The 14,733-nt window shown below is 49.7% G+C and overlaps 8 protein-coding genes and 1 non-coding gene across 9 annotated transcripts; 4 read left to right on the top strand and 5 right to left on the bottom strand.

Moving 5' to 3' along the window:
- The first annotated feature begins 34 nt into the window (after positions 1-34).
- BDV37DRAFT_90532 (uncharacterized protein) lies at positions 35-965 on the top strand. Its single transcript, XM_032091415.1, has one exon. The coding sequence runs from the start codon at positions 124-126 to the stop codon at positions 766-768; it is 645 nt and encodes a 214-aa protein (XP_031942971.1). The 5' UTR covers positions 35-123; the 3' UTR covers positions 769-965.
- Positions 966-1,083: 118 nt separating this feature from the next.
- Positions 1,084-1,155, bottom strand: BDV37DRAFT_t84. The gene has a single exon. It is a non-coding gene; the product is annotated as a tRNA-Glu (tRNA).
- Positions 1,156-1,577: 422 nt separating this feature from the next.
- Positions 1,578-3,458, bottom strand: BDV37DRAFT_244936 (magnesium transporter). The gene is made up of 8 exons (XM_032081610.1): positions 3,346-3,458; positions 3,232-3,275; positions 3,103-3,128; positions 2,960-3,050; positions 2,822-2,912; positions 2,614-2,774; positions 2,265-2,556; positions 1,578-2,190 (listed from the first exon to the last, which is right to left on the bottom strand). Exons 1-8 carry the CDS (start codon positions 3,360-3,362, stop codon positions 1,872-1,874), a joined length of 1,041 nt encoding a protein of 346 aa, XP_031942970.1. The 5' UTR covers positions 3,363-3,458; the 3' UTR covers positions 1,578-1,871.
- A 678-nt stretch (positions 3,459-4,136) lies between these two features.
- On the bottom strand, positions 4,137-4,518 carry BDV37DRAFT_281787 (uncharacterized protein; the record flags this gene model as incomplete). The annotated part of the gene is made up of 2 exons (XM_032086893.1): positions 4,137-4,299; positions 4,478-4,518. 2 exons carry the CDS (start codon positions 4,516-4,518, stop codon positions 4,137-4,139), a joined length of 204 nt encoding a protein of 67 aa, XP_031942969.1.
- A 468-nt stretch (positions 4,519-4,986) lies between these two features.
- BDV37DRAFT_270634 (Ldh family oxidoreductase) lies at positions 4,987-6,075 on the top strand (the record flags this gene model as incomplete). The annotated part of the gene is made up of 1 exon (XM_032084593.1): positions 4,987-6,075. One exon carries the CDS (start codon positions 4,987-4,989, stop codon positions 6,073-6,075), a length of 1,089 nt encoding a protein of 362 aa, XP_031942968.1.
- A 443-nt stretch (positions 6,076-6,518) lies between these two features.
- Positions 6,519-7,355, top strand: BDV37DRAFT_270630 (uncharacterized protein; the record flags this gene model as incomplete). The annotated part of the gene is made up of 1 exon (XM_032084592.1): positions 6,519-7,355. The coding sequence occupies one exon, from the start codon at positions 6,519-6,521 to the stop codon at positions 7,353-7,355; it is 837 nt and encodes a 278-aa protein (XP_031942967.1).
- Positions 7,356-7,484: 129 nt separating this feature from the next.
- BDV37DRAFT_293100 (Zn(II)2Cys6 transcription factor) lies at positions 7,485-9,792 on the bottom strand (the record flags this gene model as incomplete). The annotated part of the gene is made up of 6 exons (XM_032089325.1): positions 7,485-8,037; positions 8,088-8,406; positions 8,506-8,895; positions 8,947-9,211; positions 9,276-9,629; positions 9,685-9,792. The coding sequence occupies 6 exons, from the start codon at positions 9,790-9,792 to the stop codon at positions 7,485-7,487; spliced, it is 1,989 nt and encodes a 662-aa protein (XP_031942966.1).
- Positions 9,793-10,657: 865 nt separating this feature from the next.
- BDV37DRAFT_244934 (copper acquisition factor BIM1-like domain-containing protein) lies at positions 10,658-11,932 on the bottom strand. Its single transcript, XM_032081609.1, has 3 exons — positions 11,617-11,932; positions 11,484-11,555; positions 10,658-11,425 (listed from the first exon to the last, which is right to left on the bottom strand). The coding sequence occupies exons 1-3, from the start codon at positions 11,816-11,818 to the stop codon at positions 10,857-10,859; spliced, it is 843 nt and encodes a 280-aa protein (XP_031942965.1). The 5' UTR covers positions 11,819-11,932; the 3' UTR covers positions 10,658-10,856.
- A 791-nt stretch (positions 11,933-12,723) lies between these two features.
- On the top strand, positions 12,724-13,466 carry BDV37DRAFT_281782 (uncharacterized protein; the record flags this gene model as incomplete). The annotated part of the gene is made up of 3 exons (XM_032086892.1): positions 12,724-12,856; positions 12,916-13,301; positions 13,353-13,466. 3 exons carry the CDS (start codon positions 12,724-12,726, stop codon positions 13,464-13,466), a joined length of 633 nt encoding a protein of 210 aa, XP_031942964.1.
- Positions 13,467-14,733: the final 1,267 nt, after the last annotated feature.

Here is a 14,733-nt window from a genome sequence, read left to right as displayed (position 1 = left end):
TTCCTACATCCACCACCCAAACTAACCCATCAACCAGACCAAGAACCCAACCACCAGAAACACCATACCCAACTCAAACAAACCAATACCCCAAACCCACCAAGAAAATAAAAACCCCCCAAAATGGCCGACAGCATCGACATATACAACCAATACCCCGTGGTCCTGGACCCGACCTCCAAAGCCATCAACCTCTCGTCGCAAACCACAACCCCAGCCTCCGCAAGCACAGTAACCACCGAACTGACCGAACTAAACGCCCTGCACCGCGGCCTCATCTCGCTCGACGCGCCCAACATCCCCCCACCCCCGCTCCCCATCAACCCCAAGCGCAGCGCCCAGATCACCAAGCTCCGCGACAGCGCAAACGCCGCCTACCGCAAGGACAACCACGCCGAGGCCGTGCGCCTGTACACATACGCCATCGACATGGGCATCGCGCGGCCCGGCTGGGAGCCGATGAGTCTAGCGCGGGAAGAGCTGGCGGGCTTGTTTGCCAACCGTGCGCAGGCGTACATGGCGCAGCAGGCGTGGCCGGAGGGTTTGGTGGATGCGAAGTGTAGTGTTGAGAGCAAGCCCGTGGGTAATGTCAAGGCGTGGTGGAGGGCGGGGAGGTGCTTGGCTGAGATGGGTCGCTGGGATGAGGCCCAGGTGGCTATTGATAAGGGGTTGGAGTTTGAGCCGCGGAATGGCGACGGCGCGAAGGAGTTGCTTTCCTTGATGGAGGAGGTTAAGGAGGGAATGAAGAGGGCGAATGCTTCTGCTTAGGTTGGATGGCTTTGAGGGTGCTTGTCACATGGGGGTGGTTAGGGGGTAATGAGGCTTGATACATCCTTGGGCTGTATTATCATTCTGTTTTTTACTTATCTGCATGATTGTCATCATGGGTTTCGTTTCGTTAGTGACGGCGTTGGGTTGGAATGAACTGGTCTTGATATCTGTGTCTATATCTATATATGGTAGAAGGGCAATACTCAGTGACCCACTGGGCACTCAAAAAGAAAGATAAGAGCCAGCCGGCACAAGATAAAGGGAATGAATTACTATTATCAATAATCGAATACAGCAAAAAACAAAAAGTTATTCCGATGCGGGGAATCGAACCCCGAGCTGCTGTGTGAGAGACAGCGATGTTAGCCATTACACCACATCGGATGTTGTTGAAGGATTGCCGTTGTTTTGGATATATAAGCCAAATAAAATGCACAAAAAAACACCTGCAAAGATACTAAACACTTCATCTAGCTTTAGAGTGGAATTCGTTGTAGATTTGTATAGTTGCCATGTCGAGACCTGTGGTATCAACTTTCCTTCAAGGAGTGCATTGATCTTTACTAGAGTCTTGTTTGTTTTAACTAGATTTGGGTTGCTTGACTTCCAAAATATATCCACTAGAGACATATACACCTTGCAGGGTGTCAGATATATATTATAAAAACTTAGTGACCAACAAAAACCCAAACACTATCCAGAGAACTTATTAGACTTGATACACCGAATACCTTGAACACTACTACTTCAATAATCCAATGATAGCAATTAGTCGCAACTGCCATCCTATCGTCAAAAACCCTCTATTTCCAAATTCAAGATCGTTCTATAATCTCTTATTTCACATATAAATATATATCATGTCACGTCCACAGGGACATTGAAATTTTACATGTAGGGTATATTTTCAAACACGCCCGACAGACCCACCAGTGGCCCATCGCATTCTCGCCGAAAGCCCGAAGCTACTTCCAACCCTGCAGTTAAACTCAGCGTGGTGGTCGATCTAGCACTGCATCCCTCGACCTGGGGAGTACAAAGAAAAACGAACAAAAGAAAAGTGCAACAAAATAATTAGCCCCAAGATAGCAAGTCCACCACTATTGCCGCTCCGCGGCATCCAGGCCAGACGACCTCCTCTCCAGGGCCCGGGGAACATCGACGCTGCTGGATCGCACATGATCGTACCGGCCATGGGACAAGTCGAGGGACCGCATGCTCAGGGCACAGACGGACTCCGGACGGGCCTCCTGCCCTGTTTTGGATAAGGTCAAGAGGGAGATTCCGATGAAGTTGAGGAGGAAGCCGCACATCATGGAGGTGATGCTGGTCCAGTCGCTGGTGTTCAAGCCCTGGTAGAAGATGATGGAGGCGGTGAGGGTGCAGGTTGTGAAGCCGACGTAGTACATTGCGTTTACTCTGTGGTGCTTATTAGTACAGGTATACTTTTGAGTAGTGGTGATGTGGTGGTGGTGGTGGTGGTGGATGCTTACAGAGACGCGGGGAATTCGCCCATTGCTTTGTTGAGGTAGTTCATCTGGGTTAGCGTGGTGACTACCAGGACCAGGGAGAAGACGTAAGTGGATGCGTGGGTGAACTGGTTGTCGCCGGCAAAGGTGAGCTTGATGGCGATTCCGAAGGCCTTGACGGACATCACAGAGATGGATCCCACGGTGGAGCAGATCGATAGGTAGACTAGCGGGTTCGTCCGGCCCAGTCGCGGGGCGACTTTGTAGATCATGTAGCTGGCGAAGACGGTGACGAGGGTACAGTAGATGAGGAAGCCTGGAAAGATGCTATTAGTTTCCGTCGATACCCGGGGGTTAAGTCAGGCAAGCCAACCTGGTTGAATGGCGAGGTGCAGGATCTCCTCAATGGTCTGGATGTCTCTGTCGCCCGGCGCATGGAGGACGAGTAATACTGATCCCAAAAGGCAGATGGCGGCTCCGAGCTTACCAAGGACTTGGATATTCTCGTTGAGAAAGTATGCGCCCATCAAGGCGCTGGGGTCCATTAGCGGAGGGAATGCCTTTGAGACCACATGACTCACCTGATGAGTACGCTGAGCGCCCCGAGCGGAGTGACCAGCACTGCTGGAGCAAAAGCGTATGCGGCTGTGTTCATAAGCTCTCCCGATATCACTGTAACCGTTAGATTCTGGAAATGATAGCTCGACTAATAGCCATACGGATGGTCATCCCACACCACCATAGAGGACTTCGCAGATATTCGAATCCTTCTCCACTGAAGCCATATTTCTCCGCCGCTTGTACAAGGCCCTAGTCGACTGTGTCAGGTATTTGGTTCCCCCAGATGCGATCCGCGGCGTACCTTCTTGGTGATGACATAGCTCGAACCTGTGCATTGCGACCGTTAGCAAGCTGTTCAAGAGGGTACTGCCGGGCAGTTTTTTTCTTTTTAATAGGAACAAGAAGACAAGAGATATCAAAAAGCACATACCAATGGCCAACGAAGCCAGCACAGCCAGTGCGAGGCCAATGAATCTGTCCAAGAGCAGGCGAGTAAGCGGCTGAACCAAAGGCAGATCGTAAGCGCGGCCAAGGAATAACGTACTTATCATGTGCTCCCATGCTCACCAAAGCCGTCTGACATTGGACTGGGGAGAGAAATAATTGAGAGGATTAATGTGAGTGGGCGAGCGAAAATGACGCCGAGCACCAGCAGGGGAAGTTGAGTTTGTTTCACTTAATCGGCGCGGCTCGATTGCGGGATCACAGCCACAGCCCAGGCACCAGCGCTAGTATCAAGTAGTCAAGGAATTTTTCTATTTATTCCGTACCAAAAATTGGGATCTTCTGGGAAGCTCCACATTAAGATTATTCGCACAAAACTATTCAATCCATATCTACATTTGTCCTGTTTGATTTTGATTGTGTTTCTTTCAGGATCTTGCAACCTTATCTTTACCCACATTCTTTGCTGATTGGTTCCTTTTACAGTTTCCTGTGCTGTGATTCGTTGCTCGTGTGACGCGGGCCTTAACCTTATCGATAAGCATTTCGGTTTATTGAAACCGAAAGTTAGTCTGATGTATAATGTTACAATGTAGCTGTTAGCTAGACGAGGCAAAGCACCTGATAAAAATATATCAAAATACCTACATTATAATATAGTGTATCGAGTATGTGTACCACACTATACGTAATATTATATGATCCTGTTTGTACCTGACAAATCCACTGAAACCTGCTAATAGCCCAATATGTAGCTAAGAGCTATGCCCCCACACAAGAAGTACACACATACTCTTGACCTAACTACCAACTGATCAACCACACATCTCCTCCGAAATCCCCGAGCTAAAGTAAACTACCCCCGATGCTTCCTACTCGCCTCAAAAAAGCTCACTCCTTAATATCCGCCGAGAACTTCTCATCAGCAGCAACCTGCCTCTCCATAAGCGGCTGCACTTTCTGCGCCGACTTTTTCGGCGAACAAACCACGCCATTCAAATCCGCAGCTATGTAATCACCGGGGTTAAGCACTAGCTCTTTACCCGCTGCCTTCCTGGCCAGCCCCACGATCTTAGTGGGTCCCTTTTGGCGTTTGGAGGACCACATTGATAGGTTTGAGAGGAAGCCGGTGTTTGGGTGGGAGAGCTTGAGGTGGGGGGTCACTTACGTCGCATCTTTTTTTTTTTTTTTCTTTTGCTCTAGTGTTGGTGCCGTTGAGGGATGGAGCTTACGTTGTGTAGGCTTTGAGGGATTGGATTGTTGGGTCTGGCATTTTGGGATGGAATTAGGGCTTTGGTGTGCTGTGGTGTTTGTTGCTAATCAGGGTAACTATTGTGGGTATTAGGATTTGTATCTTTGAGAAGGGTATTCGGGGCGATGTCGACAGCACCCTGATTCAGATTGATGTAGCTCGGTTCCCAGGCCGTTTGCCGGGGTGTCGATCAGAGGATAAATCACTGTAGCATGAGTCCGATTCATAGCATGATTCTCTCAGAGTCACTATCCGTGGTGAAAGTCATGTTGAACCTGTCGCGATTCCGCTCGGGGATCTGCCGCGGAAACTCCCCGAGAGGTAAACCACCCAATGTATATAGTTCCCTGAGTTAAGATTATAATATTCTACAATATTAGTATAGTACCAGAAAATAAGAACAATATTCTCACCGCACAATACTCATCGAATTCCATCTATCTTATACCTACTACCTATTTCACCAAACCAAATAATATGAATATCAAAATGCCCGACCCAACCGCCCAAACCATAACCATAACCCCAGCCTCGGCCACAGCCCTAGCAAAAGCAATCCTGACCTCCCACGGCGTGCCCGCAGACAGAGCCGACCTCATCGCCACAGCACTCACCCTGGCCGACCTGCGCGGCGTCGACACGCACGGCATAAACCGTCTACCGGGGTACATCGCCCGTCTCCAAGCCGGAGTAGTCGCACTGGACCCAGAGCTATCATTCAACACCAAAACGCCGACGATGGCGCTTCTGGACGCCAAAAACACCTTCGGCTTTGTCGCCGGCAGCATGGCTATCGACAAATGTGTCGAGATGGCACAGACCTACGGAATGGGCATGGTGGCCGTCCGCAACAGCAACCACTACGGCATGGGGGCTACGTACGTTCTCCGTGCGATCAAGCAGGGGTTCGCTTGTTTCGCGTACACGAATGCGAGTCGGGCCATGCCGCCGTGGGGTGGTGCGGAGGCGCTGCTGGGGACGTCGCCGTTTGCGGTGGGGGTTCCTGGTGGCGCGGAGGGGGACTTTGTCCTGGATATGTCGCCTTGTGTTGCGGCGCGGGGCAAGATGAGGAAGGCTGTGAGACGGGGGGAGTCGATCCCCGAGGGATATGCGCTTGATGCGCAGGGACGGCCGACGACGGATCCTGTGGCGGTGATAGAGGGGGGCGTGGTTTTGCCGATCGCGGGGCCCAAGGGGAGTGGGCTGGCCATGATGATGGACATCTTTGCTGGCGTAATGAGTGGGTCGGCGTTTGCCGGGGGTGTCAATGATCAATATAAGGAGATGGAGAAACCGCAGGGGGTTGGGCATTGGTTTTTGGTGTTTCGGCCGGATGTGTTTCTGGATGGTGGGGTGGAGGAGTTTCGGGAGCGTATGGATACGTTGCTGAGGACTGTCAGGGGCGTCAAGAAGGCAGAGGGCTTTGAGAGGATCTATGTTAGTGGCGAGATGGAGGCGGAGGTCGAGGAGAAGAGGAGGACGGAGGGCATTCCTTTCACCAAGGCGGAGGTGGATGCCTTGCATTATTTGGGGTTGCAGGCTGGGGTGCAGATTAAGATGGAGGAGGTGAGTAAGTAGATTTTAATTGTAGTTGTTATGCTAATAGAGGTCATTTGGTGTGCTATGTGACGAGCTATCTTCGCTAGAAGTAGATTATATGTACGTCCATCCACCATACTGCCGTTATCTCCCGGGCGATCCCCAAGACGATCCAAGAATGAATATGTGGGGGAAGAGTGTCACGGATGAACAATGTATGAGCTTGAGGGGAGTTAGGGCTTTCCCCGAGTGACTGAAAGTTTCCCTGCAACGTCACGTCCACGGTCATTCTCCCGGCGAATTTCCGGGCGAATTTCTGGGATCTGCATCCAGATGAAAGCGACCCGCATATTGACATCAAATCATCATCGAACTGGGTTATGATAAAATCACGAGCTAGATACGGTGTTGATAAAGAGGAACACATTCACCTGGACTGCTTGAGTTCGAAATATCAATAACACTTTGTCCATCTTGATACCATGAGTTCTATTGATGTCGACACTGCTCCACCCCCGGGGGCTTGGGACAGCCACGTTCACATTGTGGACGAAGATCAATTCCCGTTGCACCCACTCCATCCCTTCCGGCCTAGGAAAGCGCTGTTGTCTAGCCTGCAGGCTTTTCACCGCAGCTTGGGTATTCAGCATGCATGCCTGATTGCATTCTCCGTCTATCATACAGACTACAGCTCCATTTTGGATGCTCTCTCACGTCTTGATAAAGGCCGCGCAGTTGTTTGTATTGACCCAAGCACCATATCGGATGAGGAGCTGCAACAGCTGCACGATGCTGGTGTACGTGGCATCCGCATTAATATGCGCACCCGGGGTGACCCGCTGAACAAGGCTGCAGTGATAGCAGCGGCTGACCGTGTGCGGCCTTTTGGATGGGTCATCCAGGTGTACATCGCCTTGGAGCAGATTGTCGAGTTTGCGCCCCTGGTGCCACAAATCGGCCTCCCAGTTGTCATTGACCACATTGGGGCGCCAGACCAGGCTCGTGGGCCTGGCAGGCTGCAACCGGGGTACACCGAATTGATCAATCTGCTCCATACGGGGCAGGTATGGACCAAATTGAGCGGCACATATCGTTTTCCCAATCTACCCGATCTCGACGAGTACGTGGCCGACATATTAAGGACGGCACCAGACCAAGTCGTCTGGGCGAGTGACTGGCCGCACAGCGGGGGCGTTGAGGCCAACCCGGGAGGAGATCGCAAGAAGGTGCAAGAATACCGGAAGGTTGACGATGCAGCCTTCATAGCTAGATGTAGAAAGTGGTGCCGAGATGTCGAAGGCGGAACTGGAGACAACTAGCCCGCAAGATATGGGTAGAGAACCCAAGAACGCTGTGGCAGTGGGATGACGATGAATGAGTAGACTTGAACAATCTTATGGATGTATATAATGGAATAATGAAACCTATTATCCAATCTTGTTTGAATATTATGCTGTGGGGAAGAAGCATTCTCCCCCGGAGTCCATAACGCCATATTGAGTTTCAGGAAAGCAATCCAATAAGGTGGAACCGTCAAGATCCGTACTTCCGCGGTTCAGGTTAGTGCTGTAGCCCACGTCAAGATCTGGGTACGGAAAAGCCGGGAGATATTTTCTAGCCAGCGGGGTTTGTCCGGTGGGTGCACACGCGAGTTTAGCATCGGGCACATTCGTTGCATCGGCTCTGAGGCTGTTAGTGATGATATGTAGGCTCCGTTGTACCACCGGACATGCTCTAGTCCCCTGCCTTAGAGCCTGAAGGAATGTCTGTATTTTGACGTGAGCGTCGAAGTCTCCTTTCTTCACATCTTGCATCAGGACGGACGCGGCGGTGTAGATGCAGTAAGACATGAGGTAAGTGATCCTAGTGAATCCAAAGCTCCTCTCAAAGAGAAGCAAGAGTTTCTCAATACTATCTGAAGCTGTGCGGCAAGCGGCATGATGCGTCGGAATGTAAGAAAACGGTCGGTGTAGCAGGATAATGGTAGTATAATATAATAAACTGTAAAATGATTAGCGACATTGCAAAGGAAGCGCCTGACGAGGGCTCACTTTTGCGTGATAATGTGAGGCGGAGGACAAACTTGGGGCAAGTTGGCCGGATCATATCTTAAATGCACAGGCGACTGTTCTCTCCAGTGGTCAAGTCTCCCCTGGATTCTGTTCAACGCTTCATCCATGTTGATATTTCCGCGGCGGGAGTATAGTTGAAGGATGATGTCGTTCAAGATAACAGCAAGTTTGCATACATTTTGGAAACTTGAAACCAAATGGGACTTCATCGGCGGATATTCCGCTGGGGGTGCCTTATCGGGACTGATTTGATCACCATAGTACGGTGCCCATAGGTCGTTCTCTGCCGAATCATCCACTAAAGACGGTTAGCGTGTGTTGCTTATGAGATGTCGAGCCCAGTACTGACAAAGCTCCGGACACCGATCGAATGGCAGCTCTTGGAGAATTGGCATGCGTCCAAGAAATAGGCTTATGGCCTTATCCCAGAAGTAGCAGCTCCAGAAAAGGCGTCGGCGGATCTCCAAGTCCTCCGCAGTTAGGTGTCCAAGCGTAGCGATCTTAGTCGTGCTGTGGTGGAGTCCCAGGTCGCTAACCATGCGAAAAGCCATGCCGCTGTACAGCCATGCTTGAGATATCGAACCCCAAGCGAGCTCGCGGGCACTGAGCTGAAGAAGGCCTTGAGCAGTCGGAATGCTGCTGGGATTATGTATTTCGGTGCCCAGGAGAAGACGTGCTCTTGAGATCAAGAGTTCACTTGTTTGATGATCGTCAAAACGTGCTGCGTGAGCACACATGACAACGACTAGAAAGGGAGAATAACATGGCCCGCTGACAGCCATATCTCCTGCAATAGAGTTAGACGCGCTTTATGCAAAGGAGTAGTTTTGTGACTGACGCATGAACGCGGGGCGATAGACCCAGTTGAACATCGGCGCAATCCACGTCCAATGGATTTGGAGCAGTTTCGATATCATCTGCCGAGGGATGTCGGTTTGAATCGCCGCATTTCCTAAGGCGAATTCCTCCCAGGTTCTCGACTCGAGAGCAGCCGAAGTGAGCAGTGACCGGGCGTCAGACATGGACGAATGCGAGTCATTTATGTTTGTTGATTCGGCCGGTGGTGGCGCGTGGACGGCGGATGTAGGACCATAGTAGCAAAGCTATCCAAATAACTACCGGGTCAATGAACATACAAGGAGCTTCCTGCATTGGAGGTTTACGTACCTTTCCATTTTCATCGAGACTGAGATCCGAAAGCAACACCTGTTCCGGCGCCATGTCAGATCCAGGAGTCACCTGTGTCGTCGAGCTCGCCTCGGCGTGAGAAGAGCTATCGAAACTGGTATCAACTGAGGGCGTATTGGGAATATGCCGCTCCATTGGAAATACATGCTGAGTCAAGTTCGCCTCTCTTGCCTCGTGCAACGCGACACGCAGCTCAGCGATGGTTTGCTCAGTCTCTTGTAATCTCTTGGCCATGGCAAGGATCTGCGACATGGGTGGGGCCTTTTCATAGCGACACTCCACGCCATAGACCTCGCAGGTCTTGCATCCCGGCTGCGTGCCATCGCATCTTGTCTAAATGAGGTGAGCGACAGATGCTGCGAGAATATCGATCAAGGATCGAACCAACCTTTCTCACTCGGCAGTTGGCACATGTCAAACCACGTTTCGACCGATTAACCCCCTCAGGCGCACCGGGTCTCGAAGCGTTATCGTTGGTCTGGCGTGATTTTGGCATTATTGCGGACACAATGGTGTGGATGATAAGGGGGAGCAAAAAGGCAGGAAAAAAAATAGTGAGGCGAAACACAAGGATCACGGAATAGTGTATAGGGGTCGAAAAGCTGTTAGGCCCAATACTGGTAAAGATTTACCTTAATTAACCTCGACTCGCATAAAAGCGGGGTTCCCCCCATATTCTTAATACCAGTCGACTGATCCAGTGATCTCCTATACTATTCTGCGAATATTCCATTCTTTAGTCCCAATGCTAGACTGCAGTTTCGCCAGAACCATCTCCCGAACCGTTCCCTACTAACAAACTAACTCCTCGTTCCCCAAAGGCTAATTAAATGCCTCGTTAATTAGAAATATCTGCATAGGGCGTCATAACAAGATCGAGATCTACGTAAGCCCCAGAAAAACCCACCATTAGCCTCTTTTCATGTACCCCATACTAATATAAAATGCTATACTGGACAAGCTATGATGCGGTGGACTCCGCGTCCCACTGTCGATGCTTACAATACCGAGCATAGAAGGTCATAGAATATATTTCTAATCATTTAGCCTCCTGTGGAGGTCCTGTACTCTTAGATAAGACGAATTGGCAGAGTTTTCTCGTGTTTACTACGTCGGAGCGGCTATTGCGGGTTGAAAAAAAGTTGGATTCCGACTAACCCGCGGAAAGAACCTGGTAACGTGACATCCGCATATCTTCGACAGAAACACTGCTGCTTACCCTTGGTTGCGAACTGCTTGGGACGAGACAGGATGGGACAAATAGCCGACCAGGTTGCTGTCGTGGATCGGCCAAGTATATTTCTCCAAAGTTGGTATCCCGTTATATTGAATTAAGAAAAGAGTGTTATGATTCTGATGCTCATCAAGCAACTATAGCACCGTACATTCAACACATTGTACCTCGAGGTACGTGAGAAGAAAAGTAACATAATATCCCATGGAGGGTGTCATTCAACCATTCATATCACATCGCATAGAAGTCATCCAGGGAATCTCCTTTTAAAAGGTCTACCCCCAACCTCCTACCCACAAGAAGGACAGCCCATGCCTACACCATACCTATCGAATCTTCCGAAGACCCTCGGTATCCACCTTGGGATCAACAGTAGCAGTCTCGGCCCAATCCACATTCCTAACCGACGCCTTTTGACGATATGAGCGATACTTTTGCAAGAACCTTCGATATCCGAACAGAACTGCAAGAGCAATCACCACAGCCGCCACACAACCAACCACGATACCAGCGATAGCACCGCCAGAAAGACCTGAGCTTGACTCCTTTGTACCTGAATCTTTGGAGGAAGAGCTCGATGATCCGGCAGTGGCAGTGGCACCAGCGGTAGCCGTAGGACTTGTGACAGCGGTGAATTCATCCGCTGTGACGTTGAAACAAGGCACCTGAGTTGTAAACTTGCTGGCGGCGACATATCTGACATCGGCGCAGGCATAGTAGGTTTCGTTCCTGTCGGTGTCGAAGTCCGAGGTGTACTTGATTTGGAAGGTAGCGTTCATTCCTTCTTCGACATCGATGGAGGGGTTGGGCACGGGATAGCATTCGTGGCCTGGCTCGATGTCCTTGATGCGTGATCCATCGATGAATGACTCAAAGTCATCATTGGTACTAGGGTCTGAATAAGAATTAGCTTGGATGAGCTGTATACTTAGGAGGTGGGACTTTTTACATACTGCTTTTGTGAGAGATCGCGATCTGAACGTTCCATGATTCGTCTTGGATGACGAGTGCAAGTTGGCCATTGACTTGAAGGACGCACGTTCATTAGCGGTTTAGTAAACATCCTGGTGCTCAAAGGGGACTCACCCATAGGGAAGTCGGTTCTGTTCGTGGCACCAGAAGATGAGCCACATGGAGCCGTGTTATCGTAGGCGGCGCCCCAGGTACGATCTGACGGCCACATGAAGGCCACAGGGCCCATCTCTTTGGCTGCTTCTTCGCCATGGGCCCATGCGCCAATGGCAGAGGACAGGGCCACGAGAGGCACAAAGCTACTCTTCATGAACATGTTGGGGGACACCTGCTGAACCTTTCCAGAGCCTTGAAAATTGACTAGGAGTATATGGAGTTCTTCGGAAAGGGGATCATAACCGCGCTACTTATAAGCCTGCAGCAGTCTACTCGCCACCATCCACTCTTGCAAATCTCGGGGATCCGATAAACGGCCCAACATGCATGTGTCACACTACCATGTGTGTCTACCCGCCAAGGAACGAGTTCATTCGACAAAGGCCCGCCCAGGTCTCCGGCATTTTGCAGCCGAGAATTCATTCACCGGAAACTCTGGCATGACTGTCCGTGGTGGAATGATACCTGAAAGTCGAGCTCATTACGCGAAAATTAGTCTTTCCCCAATTGCCAAGAAAAATAGATTACTGATCCTGTAAACAAAGAGTGCAGGGCGCAAGCAAAGGCCGGATTGGATCAGATAAGATCAATCAGATAAGATGGTGGGTGGGGCCCTGGCTCACTAATCTTTTTAGCGCTCTTCGAGTTACATTGTTTTTACCACGAATAACTTCCGATTAGTCCAAAGCAGGGTCTTAGAGGGTCCTTTCCACATCTCTCCTCTTATTACTCCGTACCCTGTCGGCATATTCCGTGGCTTCAGAAAGACACTATCCCAGGACTGGGAATCGGTCCCGAGGGGTCTTGAGTCCCCGATGGTCGTACGACTCTTTCTTTCTCTTTTGTTTTTCTTGTTCGTTTGTGTACTTTGGATACAATACTGTTCTATCACGGAAAGGAGCGCAACCGAAATATGACTCTATCTTAGCAGTCGGAAGGATGTATAAGTAGGCGCTAAATTCCCAACTCCTCACTGCCTTTGCCCACCACCCATCTTTAGCCTTTTCAATTACTTAGTATTTGCCACTCTTTTCGTGCATCCCGCGTTCATTTGCCAAACCAATCATGCATATCCCTACTCTTGTAACTCTCGCCTGCATGGCGGTCAGCGCCAGTGCGTTCCAATACCCAGACTTTGTCCCATTGCACCGTCGGCAGGACCCCGGTACTCCCGAGTACGACTGCCATGCAAACTGCGGTCAGTTCAGCTTTTCCTATTTATTAAATTGCTTCATAGCAGTAAACTGATCAAACCAGGGGGAGTCATTGCTGCTGCTCGTAAAGACGGCTACTGCGATACCGACACTTTCAAAACCGAGTTATCTGAATGCCTTAAGTGTGCACTCAAGTACGACATGTGGAAGTATTACGGCTCGGGTGTTTCCAAGGCCGCTACTGGATGTGGTGTGGACGCCACTCCTGTCGAAGCGTCCTCCACTACGACCACGGCCGCTGGTAGCGCCAGCGCTACTGAAACGGGAAACTCAGTCACCTTATCCCCGTCTTCCACTTCGACTAACGCTGGTGCAACCACGGGTGCAACCTCTGCTGCTTCTGGCGTTACGCCTAGCTCTAGCGGTGCGATTACCTCGACACCCGCTGCATCTACCGTGGTGTCTTCTGCGACACCGTCTCAGAACTCGGTAAGACTTTCGTCTTTTTCTTTTGAAACCCCACTAAGTCGCTTCTCATAGACTGGCGGTGCTTCGCCGAGTGTCAGCTTATTCCCTGGAGCTGCGTCTACCATTTCGCACGATGGACTGCTGCTTAGTGTGCTAGCTGGATGTCTTGCTGTGGCCTTTTTGTAAAGGAGTTTGACTATTTGATATGATGCTGTCAAGAGAGCTGATCAAGTGGAATAACGAGATTGTACTCTACTGTGAACATGTACATGTTGTTGAAGCTATGCGGAGGTAGAGGCGAGTGGCGACGGTATTTAGTTAATTTTCCGAATTCCAGTACTTTAATCCACTCCCATAGAATAGTAAATGACGCTAGTAAAACCTTCAAGACATGTCGGAACGACGTTGGTTCGAAAATCCGATTTCCGGTTTAAAATAGTACTCTGCCTTAGTGATGCAACATGAACAAAGCTATACAAAGACCTCTATACCCTAGAAACTGATGTGTCATATAGTACAGGGCCTACGTGCGGTGTGCAACGTTGTGCATTAGGGATGCTACTCCGACAAGCCCAGTTCCATGGACCCACAACGTAACTTTTTATCTGATCCGAGCTTGTGATTCTGCGTTAGCGTGCTTGTTGTGCTCGGAGCAGGTCGGGACATTCTTGTCTCATATAGCTGTGCGCTTATCAATCGGGGTTGGAATAGTGAGTACTCCGTACATTAAGAATGGTCAGACCTTGGACATAAGCAGGCGCGCTATATGATATAATTACTATTTTATTAGGGGCGCTTTAGTAAAGAAAGATCCTAGTATTTTGAAAGGACCTCTTCTCTCAATCATCCATAGATAAAATATAATTTAGGGTACCGGGCCTTGTGAAAGACAGTTCAAACTTTTCAGAAAATGTCAATCACGTGGGAGTAGTATAGTTCCTGGTTGACTGGAAAATTCTTAGATTATTCATAATGATCGACATCCTACATGCGCTCAATGGGGACCAGACTGGTAAACAGGCCAATGAAGAAACATATACCTCAATAGCTGCCAGGGTGTAGCGTAGAAGGCCTGCGATACTCCACTTGCCTGCATGGGACATTCCATAGCGTTATGTGTGCCATTCGATTAGGAAGTGGTCATATGATGGTCAGCGTGCACAATGATACATATGAGTAATCTTGTAGACCAGATAGAAGGACGCCAAATCTTGATCTCCGATTCTTCCACAGCTTAATGGCGAGGAATGAGGAGGCTTCCTGGGCAAGCTTCTGATTTTCGATGTTATTCGAACTTCGAAGTACGGCAAGAAAATAGTGTATTGTATGTATTAGAAAGCTGATCTGGTAGTAGAATATTTTTAAGAACTGTTGTATCGTATTAATCGCCTTGATACTGCGAACTTTAATGAGCTCAACGATCATCTTTGTCTATGTAGCACTAAACAGGCTA

This window comes from Aspergillus pseudonomiae, assembly GCF_009193645.1.
Source record: "Aspergillus pseudonomiae strain CBS 119388 unplaced genomic scaffold BDV37scaffold_22, whole genome shotgun sequence".
Classification (NCBI taxonomy): domain Eukaryota; kingdom Fungi; phylum Ascomycota; class Eurotiomycetes; order Eurotiales; family Aspergillaceae; genus Aspergillus; species Aspergillus pseudonomiae.
The sequence above is the reverse complement of the archived record's forward strand: the minus strand, read 5'-3'. Positions and strand labels throughout refer to the sequence as shown.